The sequence below is a fragment of the Hoplias malabaricus genome, chromosome 2 (genome assembly GCF_029633855.1).
Source record: "Hoplias malabaricus isolate fHopMal1 chromosome 2, fHopMal1.hap1, whole genome shotgun sequence".
Classification (NCBI taxonomy): Eukaryota; Metazoa; Chordata; class Actinopteri; order Characiformes; family Erythrinidae; genus Hoplias; species Hoplias malabaricus.
Window position 1 is genome coordinate 20,158,074 of NC_089801.1, and position 17,559 is coordinate 20,175,632.

The following is a 17,559-nucleotide window of genomic DNA, read 5'->3' on the forward strand; positions in this document are numbered from 1 at the left end:
GCATCCACAGGAACAGCAAGTAACAAGCCGACGTGGGATGTCTTAGCTGATACACTAGCAATTAAATTCCTTATTACTCCTTGATCATTTTGAACATATACGGTCATTTTAAAGCCAAATGCCTCTAGAGAGTGCTTTTATAGGGTTCAAATTGCAGTCTCCTGCACCCTCGCCATTTTTTGTGGATTTGAGACTCACTCCCAGTTAAAGCAGATAGAGGGCAGACCCCCCTCTCACTCTCACTGAGAGACTTCCTGCGCTTCTCAGCCACCAACAACCCAGCACCGGCCTAGAACCTTTCACACACTGAAACACTTATGTGTCTTCCGGCATTTTTACCTCTCACTTTTAGCCTCAGACTGTAATGCCCTTGCATTTTCTTATGATTTTAATTTCTTTTTTTTTTTTTTTCTTTTTTTTTGGTGTATGTGCATGTGGTTGTGATTTGCAGTTTGCTGTAACGTTACTTTGGTCTTAAAACAACAAAACAAAACAAATAAAAAAGAGAAAGTTATTACATATTCTTCAGGAAAATGGACACTGGAAGCTGGCACAGAACTGCATGCTAACATGAAAATTTCTTTTTTTTTCTTCTTCATCTTCTTTTTCTTTTTTTCTGGCAAGTAAGAGATCATTCTTTCTGTAAATGGATGAATGCTTGTACCGACATGGTTGGTCCTGTGTATTTTTATATATATATATATATATATATATATATATATATATATATATATATATATATATATATATTCCTTCCTGAAGAGGTGGGGATGAGACACCTCCCTGAAGAACCGAAAAAGGACTGCAGGCAGGCACCGGACATAGACACTGGATGTTGGACGAGTGCGATGGCTGGGAGAGGAGAGGTACACTTGTGAAGCAGCATATCTGAAACAATGTCTTGCTCTCTAGCCCAATGTGCGGCTGGGTTCCTTGTGGGTTTTCTCAGCCCAGAGAGTACACATTCTCCCCTTTCCGATTCTCTGGAGCGCTCGGGTCCCGGCAGGAGCACTCAGTGTTGGGGTCGCAGGATGATGGGAACAGGATCACCTGGAGAGGGAGAGAACGGAACATTCTGAGGTGAGACACTTTTCTTGTCAATTTTTATGATTCTTTAAGGGTTCAGTTTTTTAAAAGTTAATGGTTCTATTTAGGTCCATCAGGACTTTACCTGGTGAAACTGTTCTTCATGTTCATGGAGAATATATTGTATATTCTTCTATGGGGATTCCGAAAAAAAGAAAGTTCTAAATAGCACCAAAAATTATTTTTCTACTTTTCTAGTTTTTTTTTTTTTTTTTTTTTTTTTTTTTTTCTAGCTGGACATTTTAGCAATAAAAGATCCGTTTCTTTGGTGCTATGAAGAATACATTTCAAATTAATGCTGTCTAAAATTGTATACAGCACACTGTCAATCAATCTAAAGCTAAAAAAACATTTCACCATGCTAATGGTTCAGTGTAACACCCTTAGATTTAAATGGAACCATTACCTTTATACAGAACCTTTAAAGAACCCTCATTTAGTGTAATTCATTAAGCACCAATTGATTGGCCACTTGTTAAAAGTTTGTTAAGATTTAAAGAATATACTATTAATATTTTGAGATTAAAGTCATATATTTCAACCACATCTTGTTTTGCTTCTGTGTCTACATTGTGTTTTATGGTAGAACATGTGTGAACAGGCAGGGAAACCTGATGCTTTATGCTGAAAGGGGCATGTATGGAATATCTAAGGAATTGGATTCTAAAAGTTAATTACATAATTGGCAGAGGTTTAATCACAAACACACACCTTAAGATGGGTAAGCCAACAATATAGAGGAACAGGTTTACACGTGTGTGCAAATTGAAATCAAATTGTTATCAGATCACCGCACTGCTGCACACTGTTAAAAAAATAAAAATAAAAAATCACCAGCTTCAACTAAAAAATGTGAGTTCAAAGGCTGCCTTAAAAATTTAAGTTAAATCCAATCAGAATTACCATCAAGTCAAGTTTGGCTTTGATTTATTTTCTGCAAGTGGATTTGCCACTTGTTGTTTTAACTTAACTACACACGTTTAAACTACAAATGACTCATTCCAACATAAATATTTAAGTGAAAAGAAGTATTGACATTATTTGCATTTGCACAAGCATTTGGGTGTGGCTTGTAAAAGAGAATCAGCTGGAATTTCAGCAAAGCTGCTGTTTCACCCTGAGGGTAAGGCCTCTGACAAAACACAGTTCTCACTACAAAGAAAGACCTAACAGGTCCAAAGACCAATAAAGAACCTAAAAGCATCCTTTATATTATTCCAACCTTCACAGCACACAACAATGAAAATAAAATCCCAAAAGAGTGAACAAGGTGGACCTACGGTGTATGCTGGGAGCTCTTTCGGAGCGAACCAAAGCCCCGCCCATAGCCATAACGCACAGTTTCAAGTTCATTTCACTTCTTCAAATTTCCTCTTCATTGGAGTAATTTAAAAGCTTAAGTTGAAAGGCTGAAAACTCATAAAATCCAGTTGAAATCACAAAATTTAATTTGATAAGTGAAAGTAAACGACAAAAAGTTGTTGTCATGACTTATTTTACAGTGACGTATAATACACGTATTGGTCCAAAAGTAGATTTTCTTGTACTTTTTTTTCTTGGTACCCTCAAGGGCATATGTTCAGCAGTTTTAGTCAGGGAATACAATTGTACCCTATTCAAATCCGCTTCTGGAGAAGAGAATGTAAGGTACCTTTAGGGACCACAGCTTTACTTTAAAATCACTGATGTACCTTTAATGATTCATTTACACTGCTTATACCTTTCGATAATAATGTACCTGCACAGTACTCTGTTTTCTGTCTGTAGCTGTTATTCTTATAAAAGACAAGGATTAAAAACTAGGACGTCACTATATATGTGACATATATGCTCCTGAAAATTGTAGCACACCCAACCTAAACAGCTTCCTGCGTCCCTACACTTGATGCTATAACAGGAGGTCATACATCCACAATATATCCACATCAGCATTGTGTAACCACAATGGATACTCTTTTATTCAACAGACCATATTTACAATTGTACCATAGGGCTGTTGTAAAGCCTTGCAGAATAAGAACAGCACAAGGAAAATCTTTAACACTGTCCCTTTAAACAGGTCAAGTACACATCCAAGTGGTCTTCAGTGAATCTCTTCTTTTTACATTCTGTGATAACACTGTTCACATGTGCTGCTCCGAATGGCTGATTACGACATTGTTGGAGTGTGTATGGTGGCCTGAGTGCCTCATCCTGGCAACACCACTGTGACTGCTAAGTCCCGAGGAAGCCCCGGACCATTTGGGCTGGGATTGTGGAGCGGCTGCTGGCCAGACGCAGCCAGCAACAGCTGCCTGGAAGTGTTAAGTGTTTGAAAAGTTGACGAGCCCCTCGGTTGGGATTTGAAAATAGAATTTGAACGTGGCTTTGCCCACGCCCGGTGGCACTTGACATCACAGTGCAACGCTGGCAGTGCGTCACTGAACCCCAGCTGCTGAGACGTCTGCTCCCTGGGGGCAAGGCCTCAGCTGCTTTTTGACATCAACAGCATCGCCAGTCGCTCAAAACTAGGACCACATGTGCCCCTCACAACCGGCACATTCATAACACACTTGTGGCTGGAGCCTAAGTGCCTGGAAACAGCCTGTCTTAATCATGAGGAGCATGAGTATTTACGCTCAGACAACCAAAAGCCATGGGCAAAACAAGTCCTAATAACTTCTATGCAGCATCACTGAAGAATGATGCACATGAATGCAGTGGAAATATCTACAAATTTGCCTTTGAAGTACACCTACAATCTTACAAATAAGGAAGGTTCTTTTTTAAAGACAACAATACTTTTTAGAACCATGTGTTAAACATATACCATTTGCATGCTAATTAGTTCTAAGCATGGTGAAATGATTCCCATCTACCCAGCTTGTAGATGGAAGAAGTATGTAAGAAATTCATTGGGTTCTAGAATTATATACAACCCATCGGAAAGAGTTATTCACTAAAAAAACACTTAGCATGTAAACTCATGGTTCTGAAAAGAACAGCTGTCTTTAAAGAACAAGAACCCTTGAAGAACCTTATTTTATAAGTGTGTACCAAGTACAGCTAACACATAAATGCACTGTTACTGCCTATATTTCTTTATTATAAAAACAGACCACCATAGTATCACCATGCAAGAAACTAGAAGATTTTTAAAGATTACTCTGGTCAGAGGCCACTTCCAGCCAAATAACTGGCAACCCAGAATATATGAGCTGTGCTTGAAGCAAGGCAATGGTGCTAGCTAAGATAAGAAGTTGAAGCAGGAGTCAAAAGATGCTGAATGAAGTTCTGTGGGATTATTAAGAGCTGTAATTGAGAAATCGGAGTCTGAGCCAAGCTCATAGGTTTCTGGACAGTCTCACACCAGCCAGCACTGAATCAGTTCTTGAAAGCTGGAGAGATATGCAGGGGGCTTTGGAAAGGGAAGGTTGCCTCCAAGAGGAATGATGTTTATCACCACACAGCAGAGGAGAAACATGTTTCCGTGAGGAATAGCCTTTACGTGGACTTCCCAGAATCTCCTCACTTGTGAAACCTTTACGAGCAGAGGGCTCCAACCATATCCAAGCCAGCTGCCAATCGTCTGAGTGGCATTTCCTCTAAGTGGAGCCTTCTTTCTCTCTCTATTTACATAACCTGAAACTATTCATTCCTTCCTAGTCCTGTCTGATCAGTTTCTTGATCCGCTGCTTTTCTATTTTCAGATCCCACCTCGAATATTATTCAGCCACTTGATGCTGGATTTGATCATCTGCTTTGGACTCTGAAGGCATTTCTTGCATTCTGTTCATCTCATATCTAAAAGATCAGGTCTAAAATCAGATCAGTTGATCCCAACAGCAAAAAGGCTGTTCGACCTGGCTTGACCTGACCACTGGTACCATTAACTTTCAAAATCTAATACTGATCTTCAAGAAGGTCTGTCCGAACCAGAGTGTAGATGACCAGTCTGTTTCTAAGCTTGATTTCCACCAGAAGAACTGGACCCCATGTGTTTCCACCAGTTTAGATGGAAACCAAGAAGGGGTGTTGCAAGAGTTCTCTGTTCCAGGGTTGCTGTGTCTGAATTCAGTGCCAGAGTTAGAGCCAGAGATAACCAGATAGAGTCAGTACATAGTCATGGTTCATCCACTATTGACAGTGTGTGACAGGTATGATACATGTCTGGAAATGCAGAGGTCTTTGCCATCCTGTTGAGCTTGTGAACAGCAGTGACAACACAGCTCTGGAAAAAACACAAAGAGGGAGAGCGCTTTCCTGTTTTATTTTCTTATGTTTATTTATACACAATGTCCTTGTCTAGCTCCACTGTGCAATAACACTGTATTTGAGGCTCTGTGCTCTTTCTGGAGCTTCTTTAGCATGACAAACCCACAGACGCCATCGCGGTTTGTGCTGAAGAACCAAGCCCTCTTTGCTTCCAGCTGTGCATGAACTTTTCTGGTTTCTCAGAATAATTGACATTAGTGGAAATATGCCAAATGTTTCCAAATTAGTTGTCCCAAAAAGAATCTAACCAGTTCCACATTGGAGGAGTGTTTCAGTCTGCTTCTGATTGTATTTGGAAAATAATCGCACCTGATGGTTCCTTATGATCAATCATGTCTGATCCCAGAGAGACTGATTATTTCTGTCCAACTTCAGCGTGAATAAAGTGTTCTGAAATTGATTGTTGTTCTACAGGAATTAGTTTGGACCCAAACTCAACTGGACAAAATTTGGTCTTAGTCCGATGTACAAGAAAAATCACTCACACATTTGTTTTCTGAAACTACTTCATCTTGAACAGGGTTCTGCAATACATCCAGAGCCTACCCAGGATAATTTGGCCCAAAGCAGGCACACCCTAGACAGGGTGCCAGTCCATCACCGGGTGTCACACAAACTCACAACTGTGGACAATTTGGAATAGCCAATCCACCTACAAACAAGTTTATTTGGACTGTGGAAGGAAACCGGAGCATCCGGAGGACATCCAAGCAGACACTGAAAGAACACAACACACTTCACAGACAGTGACCCAAAGTAGGTAATTTATAAACTCATCAAAGGTATTTTCATGTAAAGAAGAGGTCAGGGATAGCAGGGGTAAAATAGGGGCTGAAGCAGAGGTAAAGCTGGGGTAAGTGTAGGTCAGAAGCTGAAAACCCATGACCCATGCTACAGCAAATATGCAATTTCTTCTTGACCCCTAAACATTTGTGAAATGTCCAAACTCGAGTGAATCCTAATGTGAACCGTCAGGTCCCATCACGCCTGGGCAAACTGTCCAATCTCTGCTTTTATCTGCCATTGGTTTCTCCTCAGCAGAACTTCACCCTTGTCTCTGAGTTCTTGCTATACCCCCTGAAACTTGGGTTCTTTATCTCACCATCACCCTGCGATGGTGGGTGGCAAATTTGACATGGTTTCCTCTGACCTTGACCTTAGGGTGGCGGGCCAGCTGCCACATCTGGCCTTGATCGGAGGGCAGCTGGAGGGGGCCCTGGGAACGTCAACATGGGGCCCGAGGCCATGCTCGAACACACACACACACAAAAGTTCTTTCAGAGACTGTGCATATCCTTGACCCACTACACACACCTCCAAGGAGCAGTAGCTGACACACCGACGTGTCACTGAGCAGTTAAAGTTTAAGGGAAATGGAGTCAAAGGGGCTGGAGATGGGAACACACAGGGAGCTCCACAACCTGAGGCTACCTTGGAGTTACAAAGCATATGTTGGTAAACTGTTGCACAATTTTAGCCAATAGAACTGTAGCCAAAATTCTTAAATTCAAGTCAAGAACTATTCCTATGGGAATTCTCAGCCAGTTGGAATTCTCTATTCAGGACTAAGCTTAAAGGTGACATTTTCTAACCCATTTCCACAGTGGAACACAATTCTGGTTCTTAAGGAAATGTCTGTGACATTCTTTGCTCAAAACCACAGGAGTGAATAGCAGGAGCTCTGTTTTTATTCATTTTTGCTCTGTGCTCTTTCTTTTCCTTTCTCGTTTTCTCCTATTTTACTCAGTGCTTTGTATGTTTTTGCTGCGTTTAACCTTGTCTTTGCACTCTTACATAAAAATGGGTCCAGGGCTATGATTGAACAGACTCAGATGAGGGGGCGTGGCAATCCAAAAGTCTCTAACCTTATGTCAGAAACGGAGCAAAATCAGAACGGCTTGTTTTATCCCATGTTTTCTGATTTAAACAACCCATAAAGTCAAGACTGGGTGGTCTTGTTTCACAGTGTGTGGGTTGGTGGGCTCCATGTCCCCACATTAATGTGCTGATGCACTGAGCAATGATTAATATAATTAATGAATGGGAAACTGATTTGTAGGGCTTAATAGGATTGATTTGTATGGAATTCCCAGTTCCCTCCCTTTCAGAATAACAGTGTGTTCAGTCAAACATTAGCACGAAGGAGGGAGTGAGGCCCTAAAAGCTGTGGGGAGTGGAGTCATTGGGGACTTGCTGCCTCAGCGGTGGGGGAAACCTTGTTGTGAAACTCTCAGAAAACTCTCCAACCTCTGCAATTTTGGTCCTCCCCCCCTTTACCTCACCCCCTACCCCCACCCCCCCATCCTGCCAGCTCCACTTTAGCGTTGCAGGAGCAAGGGGTGGTGAAGGGGATTAAAGGAAGGAATTTGGCCAGCTGAACAGCTCATTTGGCAATGGGGGTTTTATAGCTGTAAACATTGCGTGGCAAACTCTGACATACGTTGATAATTAACTTTTATTAAAAAAAAAAAAAAAAAAAAGACAAGGTACGAGTGGCACGCTCACTGCTGCCGAATATGCACAACTTCACCAGCCCCTGGTGATATTTCCCCACTCCAGTTTACTGCCCCAGCAGAGTCTTTGAGTCTTTGGTGTTGAGAACCACAAGAAAAAAAAACAAAACAAAACACACACACATCTTTAAACCTAGAGGTTGTCCAGACACTTATTTCACTTCTCGTCTGCTAATTGACAAGATCAGTTCTATCGACGGAGCCACTGGCGTGTGTAAATGACTTTAGCAGCTATTGACAGTCCCATAATTTTGTGAAGCAGGGCACAGTCTATGTTTAGAGAGGGTTGTTTTCAATCTGCTGAGGTTTGCATCTACGTTTTAGGTATTTCACCATCTATAGCACATTAGATCATCAAAAGTTTCAAGGAATCTTTTCTTCCATTTAGCTTCAACTTTGTGCTCTCACATTCAGGCGGGTCCAGCGCTGTGATTGGACAGACTCATACGAGGGGGCGGGTCAACTCTAAAGTTGCTGCACTTGATTTCAGAAGTGGAGTAAGATCAGAACTGACTGGGTGGCCTTGTTTCATAGTGTGTGGGTTGGCGGGCTCCAAATTCCCACATTCATGTGCTGATGCACCAGACAGGTCATTGCCTTTTAGAATATATCTTCTTTAAATATTATTAAAAGTACAGTTGATGGAAAACATTTTTTTCCAGCTTTCTTGTGGAAGTAAGGTTTGAAGTTTCATTCTGACTCTTAATATTGACGTGTATTTTCATCCCACTTCCCGCTAGGTATTATGCTTTCAGACTTTTTGAAACACCCCGAATCAAGTCCATGCTATGCTTAGCGTACACAGCGTCAGTGTTGATTTGTCAGAAAGGCAGCTGTGAAATTCCACGCAAACATTGCCTTATTGATATTTACCCGCACTCCCGTATTTGTTTAGCCTTTTTCCTCCCTTCAAATTGGTGTGCTAACATTTTCTTTACACTTTAAAGTCTGGATGTTTTGAAGTCCCCCTGTACCTTTTGGCTTTTTACTGTAAATACAGCTACAGCAGAAATGACATTAAGAAAACAGCCAAGTAAAGTGCACTGCAGACTTAAGGGGACCAGAGAAGGGTAAAGTAGATGGGTTCAGTCTTCAGTTACACTCCTGTCCAGTGGATTTTACTAATTGAACTCACTGAAACAAGTGGACAACATGCAGATTCTAAATGTAGGATGTGAATGAAAAGTAATTGTCCTGAATTCAGTTTGAACAGTGCCTTATATTTTTTTGTCTAATGCATATTTTCAGTGTATAATTACTATGTAATTACCTACTATGTAATTATGCTAATCCACTTTAAAACGGCCTCAAAATGAATGGTAATAAATGAACATATCTCAAAGTGGAAAAACAACTAAACTAAACTGCCCCTGTAATGCAGGTATGATGTGGATTGCATTGCATAGTGTTGAGAAACATACTATAACAATAACACACAAACATCTAGTCCTTCACTCTCTTTAGCTTTGCCCAGATGTGTAATAAAAGTTTTCACAAAAGTGAGCCCCACTTCCAGAAAGGAATTCCGTCTAATGGGAGCTGAGACGATGGGACGTGGGGCAGCCCCATGCCTCTGCCACCTCCATCCAACCATCCATCCATGCATCCATCCACCGAGCCGGTTGGCCAACAGCTTGCAGTCATTAGTGCTGGATCCTGTGGTGACCTTACGTGCAGCCGGCCTCGCACCTTCAAAGTCCCGGAGAGGAATAATACACGGCCAGTCACCCAGAACTCCTTAATACGCAAATCTCCAGCAGAAGATGGAAGAGGGAGGTGGATGGTGGGATGGGGGAGGAGAGGGAGTACAGATAAGGAAGGAAAACAAACAGTCGGGCAGCGGGGAAGTGTTTTTATGCTTCCCTCACTCCGGGGTTATCACACTGGAGGAGAGCGAAAAAGCTGCGAATGGGTTCGCCCTGGAGAGTCGAAGAAAGGAGGGGGCAGGGTGTTCTGATTTTATCAAGAGGTTGTTGGAAGCACTTTCTTTTCCGTGTGGCCTGTCACAAGCAGTACTCCGGCTGAGTCATCCCTGGCACAGAACGGAGACCGGAGCTACGATTCCGTATGCACGACAACAAGCAGGAATTCTCGGAAATGGATTGCGGCACAGCACTAATTTTGGTAAACATTTGAGTTGCAGTTGACCTCTTCAGGCTTTGTCCACACAGCTACTGTCCAATACCTGGACAAATGCTACAGAAGTTTTGGGATGAACTGGACCTTTGTCTTGTCTGACCATAGAGATGCACCATTTGGGAGTCCAAAGTATATAACATCCCTTTGTCTACGGATGGATAGAATGACCTTCTTTGCTATCACTTTGGATGATGCCATTCAACACAGGCATCTGATGGATGATGGCAGACTTGGCAGTTAAAGCTCTCCACCAATGATGTTGAGTTAGCAAGAGATTAAAAACATGCTGATGTCTTGCTGGAAGTACACACTAAAACTAATTTTCCTCTTTTTTCATCGTTACATATGAGCTTTTATTTTTGTAACAAACGATCTCCAAAAATTAAATTAATATTATTTTGAGTAAAAATATATTTCGCTTCATCCCAATGTATATTTATATTATAGCGCTAGCAAGCACCTGTCCACTGGTGGCACTGTTTAACTCAATTAAAAATTATCTGCTATGTACAAAGTGCTACAAAATGAAGCTACTGTAAAGAGTTTATAGTTGATTTTAAGAACAAGCTTAGGGTTAGGGGCAGTTTTAAGGCAGAATTTTCACATTGGGTGGCCAGAAAATCACGTGAACATCCACAAACTTATTTACTACATGTTTTCTTTACAAATGAGAATTAAATTTCACACACACTTTAAGAAAACTGGGAACAGTCTCGTAGTCAAATATGTATGAAATCCCCTTGAGACCAGCCTGTCGTCTACAGCACTGAAGACTTAGGTTTCCCTCTGTGTGCTCTGCTTCTGCTGTGATGTCTGAAGGAAAGAAATCCAAAACAACTGGCCTTTTCTAGCCTCGGAAAGAGCAGCGAGTTCCCACTCTATTATTACTCAATACCATAACGTCGTCTCCACTGCCCCGACACAAGTAAATGATTATGATCAAACACATATGGAAACCATCTGAGATCAAATATTTAGCTTCCCAACAGCAATCAGATGGTACAGGGTCAGAGAGACAATGTTTGTCATCAACAATTTGGCATTTTTTTTTGTTTTGCTGTGCACACGAAGCAGGCATCTGTTCCCCAGGATGGAGATCAGGTGGTGGGTTCCCTGCTGTTTCAAATAAAGCCTCGGTGGCCGTGAGCACAAACGACAAAGAATAACAAATAGTCATATAGTATCTGGCCGGCCTATCTCGGCAAAACACTTAAGGAATGGTGGGGAGAGGTTAAGTGCAATTCAAAGTCATTAGATCATAGCAAGTCAGACTGGCCCTTATCTTTGCACTAATGCATGGCCTTCATTGTCCAGAAGAGAAAACCAGTTCGCAGGCCTTTGGTGAGTAATGTATGAATGAAGCAGGGAAATTCATAGAGCTGAGATAAAGCTGAACATAATGGGAACAAAAGAACAGCCCCTGTTTGATCGATTCGGCAAACGCTAAAGACAGTAATTACTCCAATCAGAGTGAAGAACTTTATAGTCTTGTCTTCGTTTCCCTCAAATGTTGTCCATCCATCCATCCATCCATCCATCCATCTGTCTGTCCATCCTCCTTCATCCCCTCGCATTCATCTGCTTGGTAACCTTTGATGACATTCTGCTTTGGCAGTCCATCAATCAATTTATGATTGGTTCTTTCTGAGCAATTTTCTGTATCTTTCCCACAAATCCCAGCTATTACCAGCAACAGGATTTTTTTCTTTTCTTTCTTTTTTCTCCCAATTTTTATTTTTTTTTTTTCTCACTTGCAAAACCTAACAGAAATATTTGCTTCACTTCAAGGCCTGCCAGGATTGGATGCCTGGCTGCAGAACCAGGGCTTTAGGCCTTGGATGCCAGGTGATCCGCTTATCATTGCAGCTCCGGGAGACAGCTTTCCCCAAGATCAGATGCAGACACTGGAAAAAAGGTGGCAGCTCAGCCCTCCCAATATCGGCTGCACGTTACTTAGCTCTAACATGAGGAAAATCCCAGAGCCTGTTTTCCACAATAAACTCTGTCTGAGGCAGTACGGTGGGAGTGTGGACACTAGCCCTTTGATGTTGGAGAAGTCCTGTCTTTTAGCACTGGACTTTTGAGGAAGTTAGAGGGTATTTTTTTTTCATATATATATATATATTGTAGCATTAAAAGAAACAGAATATAACCAATTCAAAGTGTTCAAAAATGTTTGCAAATGTGTCAAGATTATGGTACATATATATATATATTTAGAGTCATTACATGAAATTACAAGTACAATAGCCCCACCTCTAGACACGCTATCCAACCAGAGCTGTTTCTTACACAAAAACAGGAAATTCTTCTATTTCATTAAAGGATGGCTCTGTCCCTGTGCTCTATGCCTTCCTACAAAAACTACATGACACAGTACTGAGAAAGCAGGGGGAGAGGAGGGGCACCAGAAGCCTGGCTAATAGACATAGAGCAATTTAACCTTCCGTCAACACTGGCTAGCTTGTCTGGCATGAGCTCAACTCTCGCTGAGATCTGTGTCTGCTCGATGACGTGAGCTGGACACTGCAAAGTCTCCAAAAAGCATCCTCTAATAGGCCTGGGTTTAATGAATCATCGCTGTCCGTGTCCTCGCAGGCTTAGCCGCTGCCAACTGTTTCTAAACTCCCATGAGGTAAGGAAGAAGGTGAGCGAGAGGAGGAAGGGGAGGGCTGGTGGATTGCCTGAGGGAGGGAAGCATGTGTCAGCAGCAATTGTAAACCCTCCATGGTCTTTAAAGAGCTTTTAATGAGAGGCCACGGATGAGGATGACCACCTACACCAAGGTAGAAAGGGACGATTGAGGAAGAAAGGTAGTGGTGGGAGTAACAAGGAAGAGGTGATAAGACATCTCCAAATGTCTCACAAACTTTAGAGCTTGGGGGTTGGATAGCAGAGTGGATAATATGGATTCAGCTGACCTATCCAGGGTCTGGTTATGAATGTGGGCTTCTCGGATGGGTGGCTTATTTCAAGTGATTTAGTATTAGTTCGGTTGACAACAGATGCGACGTCCTATAAATCATTCCCAAAAAGTGTGACGTCCCAGTCTTCCATTGGGAAGCAGGCGGCCGTTAACAGTGCCAGCGATCCAGGAGAATGCCTGTTCTTCCTGCAGGTTTTAAAGGCCATCAGCCACAGCAGGGTCCATGAAAAGACTTCCTCATGCATCAGTCTCTTATGAAAAAGCCTGCCATCCCGCCGGAGGGCTCAAGTAATTGCCCAACAAACAGCAGTCTACTGGAGAGGGCACGAGGTGGGATGGCCAAGATGACGCAACCGAGGAAAAGTAAGGGTCTGCGGCTTCGCCTCATGTTTATGACTTCATTTATCTGCCCTTTTCAGCCACAAAGGAGGGCCTCCTTCCAGCATTTGTTTGAATTTGACCAGGATTGTCTGCCGCTCCAGTGAGGGAATGCAAAAGGCTGGATAATGTCCCGTTATTAGACACTTGGGCTACCGCTAATGGTTTGCCTCTTACGAGAACTAAACATGGGTGGGGTTGGGTTTTTTCCCCTTATTTTTTTTTTTTTTTTTATATATATATATATATATAATATCCACTAAATCATTTGTTGCTAAAAAGTGATTACCTGCATTTACTGAATTCAACTGGGCACATCATTTCCCATCAATAAAAAAAAAAACAAAAAAACTCCACATCAATGAGGGAAGCACATAGAGGTGCACCCTACCTTCTTAGTCTTGACAGTGGTATGGCAGCAGTCTCCTCCATCATAGTTGCAGTAGGCTCTGTTGTTCATGCTATCACAGTAGTTATCGCCCTGGAACGGCTGCAACAAAAAAGAAAGACGAGACTCTGAGTTCTGTTAATGGTAAAAGGCTAGTCACACTCCACAGTAGATAACTCTCTGGGCCAAGTTCAAAGAAATCCCAAGTGGCCTAGACTCCCGATTATTAGCAGGGAATGTTAATGGCTCACACTATTCGCCTGGACTATGTGAATGTTACCAATATATTACTCAAATCACATCAGAAGCCAATATGTTAACCATTACATGAACACACAACCTGTAAAGCATTAATTCCCGCTAAGCTACTCTGGTTTACGCCCATACCATGTCCAATAGGAAATGTGATTTGGCCAAGGAGCCAACGCATAAGATGGCTGACGTCTCGTTATGATGTAAACGTAGTAACAGAGACCAGCGTAATAATACACATCATGTTCCTGGCTCTACACTACTACAGCTCTTAAAGGGCACACATATTAGAGCAAAATGCCTTGTACTACATTAATAAAGAGACTTATAATAAAGGGCATCTATCAACCCACAAACTGAAACAAGGCCACTCATTATTGTCTGACAACATGGGATAAAACAATTCGTTCTGATTTAGCTTTGATTCTGCTGCCAAATGAAGACTTTATTATTGACCTTCCCCCTCATCCGAATCTGCCCAATCACAGCGCTGGACCTGCGTTTATGTGAGAGTGCAAAGATGAGGTTATAAAAAAAAAAAAAAACAGACACAACAAGCATGGAGAAATGTGGGCAATGAGTAAAAACATAGAAAACAAGAGTAGAGAAGAAAGAAAGAGAACATAGTAAAACGGCTAAAAACCAGAGTTTCTGCTACTTGCTCCACACTATTGTGCACTCGGGGCCAGGGTGAACGGCGAGTGGCTCATTATCATTTAAAGGAACGTCACATAATATGTTACCTTAAAATTGCAACTTAAAATGTAGCAAGGTGGACGATTGGAAGTGGGTCGGAAACTAACCCCACTACCTCCTCCTTGTCATTAATTTCAGTACAGTGTTGAAAAATAGATAACAATAGGGGAAGCACAAGAAAAAAATCTCAAATCCCTTACCTAGTGCTCCTTTAAGCTCGATATATAATTTAATATAAATATAAAAAATTTATGGGGCATCTTGACTACAAATGCTTCTGTCAAACCAGTGATATAAACCATTATTTTATAGAACTGTCAGCAGTGAGGGAAGTTTTATTGCTTTTTTGAAAATCACTTTGGATCCATTTTACAATAAATAATCAAAACTTTAATATTTACAGCATCACTTTTGACTAGGTTCAGTTTGTGCTTTGCTTTCTCGTTTCCAAATCTATTTTTGCTACTTGCCCGTGTTGAGCGACACCAAAATGATGAATGAAATAAAACATCTACCCTACGGTATAGTCATGGGGTTAGCAAAATAAATCAAAATATATCATTTGTTAGCTACATTCGACACCCAGATCCAAGCCAAATCTAAAGAATCAAACCTCTGCTGCCAAACATGATTGGCTACACTTGGAGAAAGAGAGGGGGGTTAATTTGACGTTTGGCTCAACCATGGTTTTCAACTACTCCACCACCACAGAGCTAATCCATTTTTACACTCGATGACATCATTAGGAACACACAATCCCTGCCCAATCTCAAGTCTTATGGCTGGCTTGCCTTCGGCTCTCAGCCCAAATGAAGCTGAGACATGAGCATGGCTTCCCAAAGCTCCTCTGTGTTTGGAGAAGCTGTCACCTAATATACACAACCCCATCCCCCCACACTCGCCCCTTCCACATGCCAACTTGCGCGACATCAAAATTAGGCACAGCAGATCTTTAAACCAATACAGTGGTGCTGCCAAACGGATGAGACATTGGGGAGAACGTTTAAAGAGGCAGAGAGGAGCAAACGAACCATGCTGAACTTTTAAAATCATTACACATGTTTATTTCTTCTCTAAACCTTACACAGAGTTCAACAGCTTAAAGCATAAATGGCTGTAGTTTTGACTGGAATGTTCTGACTTTGCACACTAATGAATATTCAGTGCTTTCAAGGCTTTGGTCACTGTATTTTTTTAGGAAAGGAAAATATATCACATATATTTTAATAAGAAAATCAATGTAAAAAAAAGTGACAAAAGTGAAAGACAACAATTTGCACGAGAATAGTGCCAGAGCTACTCAGGTGAGTACCGACTTCAGTATAGAGATCTACTGCACCTGGTCAAGGCAAGAGCAGAGGGAAGGGAAAAAGAGGAGAAAAAGGGAAAACGGGAAATTTGAGTGGAATTGTCCTTGAGGAACTTACCTCACAGCCTGGGATGCAATGGAGGACCTCCGGGTTTGGGAACCACTTCAGACCCATGGTGCACACTATATGCTGTGGGTGGGATATAAATAAAATATTTAATATCTGAAAATAATATTTTATAATATATATATATATATATACAAAAGGTTTAGGCACATGCAAAAACAATATTGGAAAGTGAAGATAATTTCAAAGATAATGGAACTGATTCTTAGAAAAACACGACAATGTGCAGTAAACAAACATATATATATATATATATATATATATTTATTTATTTATTTATTTTTACTCTTTTTTAAATTTTGTGGTGGTCTTTTGATTTAAACTGGACACCAGAATGGTGGGAATGCTCCGATTGTTTACTTCGTAAACTATGTCCTCTCTATTAGTGTATAGATGATGCAGACACTGGCCCTTTAAATACTGTTCATCACAAGACAACAACAACGTCAGCAGAAAGCAAAATAAATAAATAAATAAATAAATAAATAAATAACACGAGCTAGCATCACTCGATCTCACAGTCAATCACAACAACCCTTCAACATGAGGAGTGCTAGCAGAAAAGAGAAAGAGACAGGGGAGACGTCTTCCCTGTGCCAAATTGAGGAATAGGAAACAATCCAAGTCCAACACCTTGTGAAACTGTACCTTCTTCATAACACGGATCATTACGTTGGTTGGAGCACATAAATTATAACTGTTTCCTGCATGTTCTCCCGCTCCCTAAAGTCATGGAAGGCCATTACGAGGGTTGTTATAGAGATGCGCTCAGTATGGCAGGTGTTGTAGCAACAGATCCCATGACATCGGCTCCACAACTCCAAAAGCTTTTTGCAAAAATTGCGCCGCTACAAGTCCAAAAACACTGTATCCATTGTAGGGAATTTGCACTGGCTTAAGGATATAATTTCCAGACTAAACAACAAAGCACTAATGTTGGCAGCTTGCGATAAAGGCGTCTGAATCGTGGCATAAAGGTGTATGTAAATTTCGAGAAGTCGGGTAGGTTAGGGTCACACACAAAGACGCCCAACGTAGCTACTGAGTGGAAAAAGAAATGGCAAGCTCAAATCTCAAAGGACACTATGCCCAATGCCAAGATTCTAGAGGAGTAGAGTGGTATAAGGCCCCAAAAACTTGGCAAAGATTAAGTGACGGATTAAGCACTATCCAATACCTCTGGGATAAGATCATAGTATGGACCAATCAACATCAGTACCTGAACAGACTAATCAGATCTTCACAGCAGTGTCGCAGCATCTAGGTTTTACTTCAGATAAACAAAAGTGAGGCATCATCCCCCTTAAGGGCAAAGCCAACCTGGTCCTCTTGGTTGGAGTTTTCCTAGCAAGAGGTTTAGAGCACTGTAGTATTCTCTGGTTAGGAAAGCTCCAACTGGGGAAACTCCAGTGCTGCCTTGCCCTTAAGCAAATAAAAGGCTCGTACCCTGCTTGTACCCTTCAACCTGGATGTGCAATTTCTACAGACAAC

The 17,559-nt window shown here is 41.5% G+C and overlaps 1 protein-coding gene across 1 annotated transcript in view; it reads right to left on the reverse strand.

Annotated features, from left to right (window-relative positions):
- Positions 1–757: 757 nt before the first annotated feature.
- Positions 758–17,559, reverse strand: part of pappaa (pregnancy-associated plasma protein A, pappalysin 1a) — a 115,922-nt gene continuing 99,120 nt past the window's right edge. The window contains exons 21-23 of the mRNA XM_066660978.1: positions 16,060–16,131; positions 13,688–13,786; positions 758–1,050 (exon numbers count right to left, since the gene is read on the reverse strand). Of these exons, the coding sequence (XP_066517075.1) occupies positions 946–1,050; positions 13,688–13,786; positions 16,060–16,131 (276 nt within the window). The 3' untranslated portion in view covers positions 758–945. The remainder of the gene's footprint in view (positions 1,051–13,687; positions 13,787–16,059; positions 16,132–17,559) is intronic.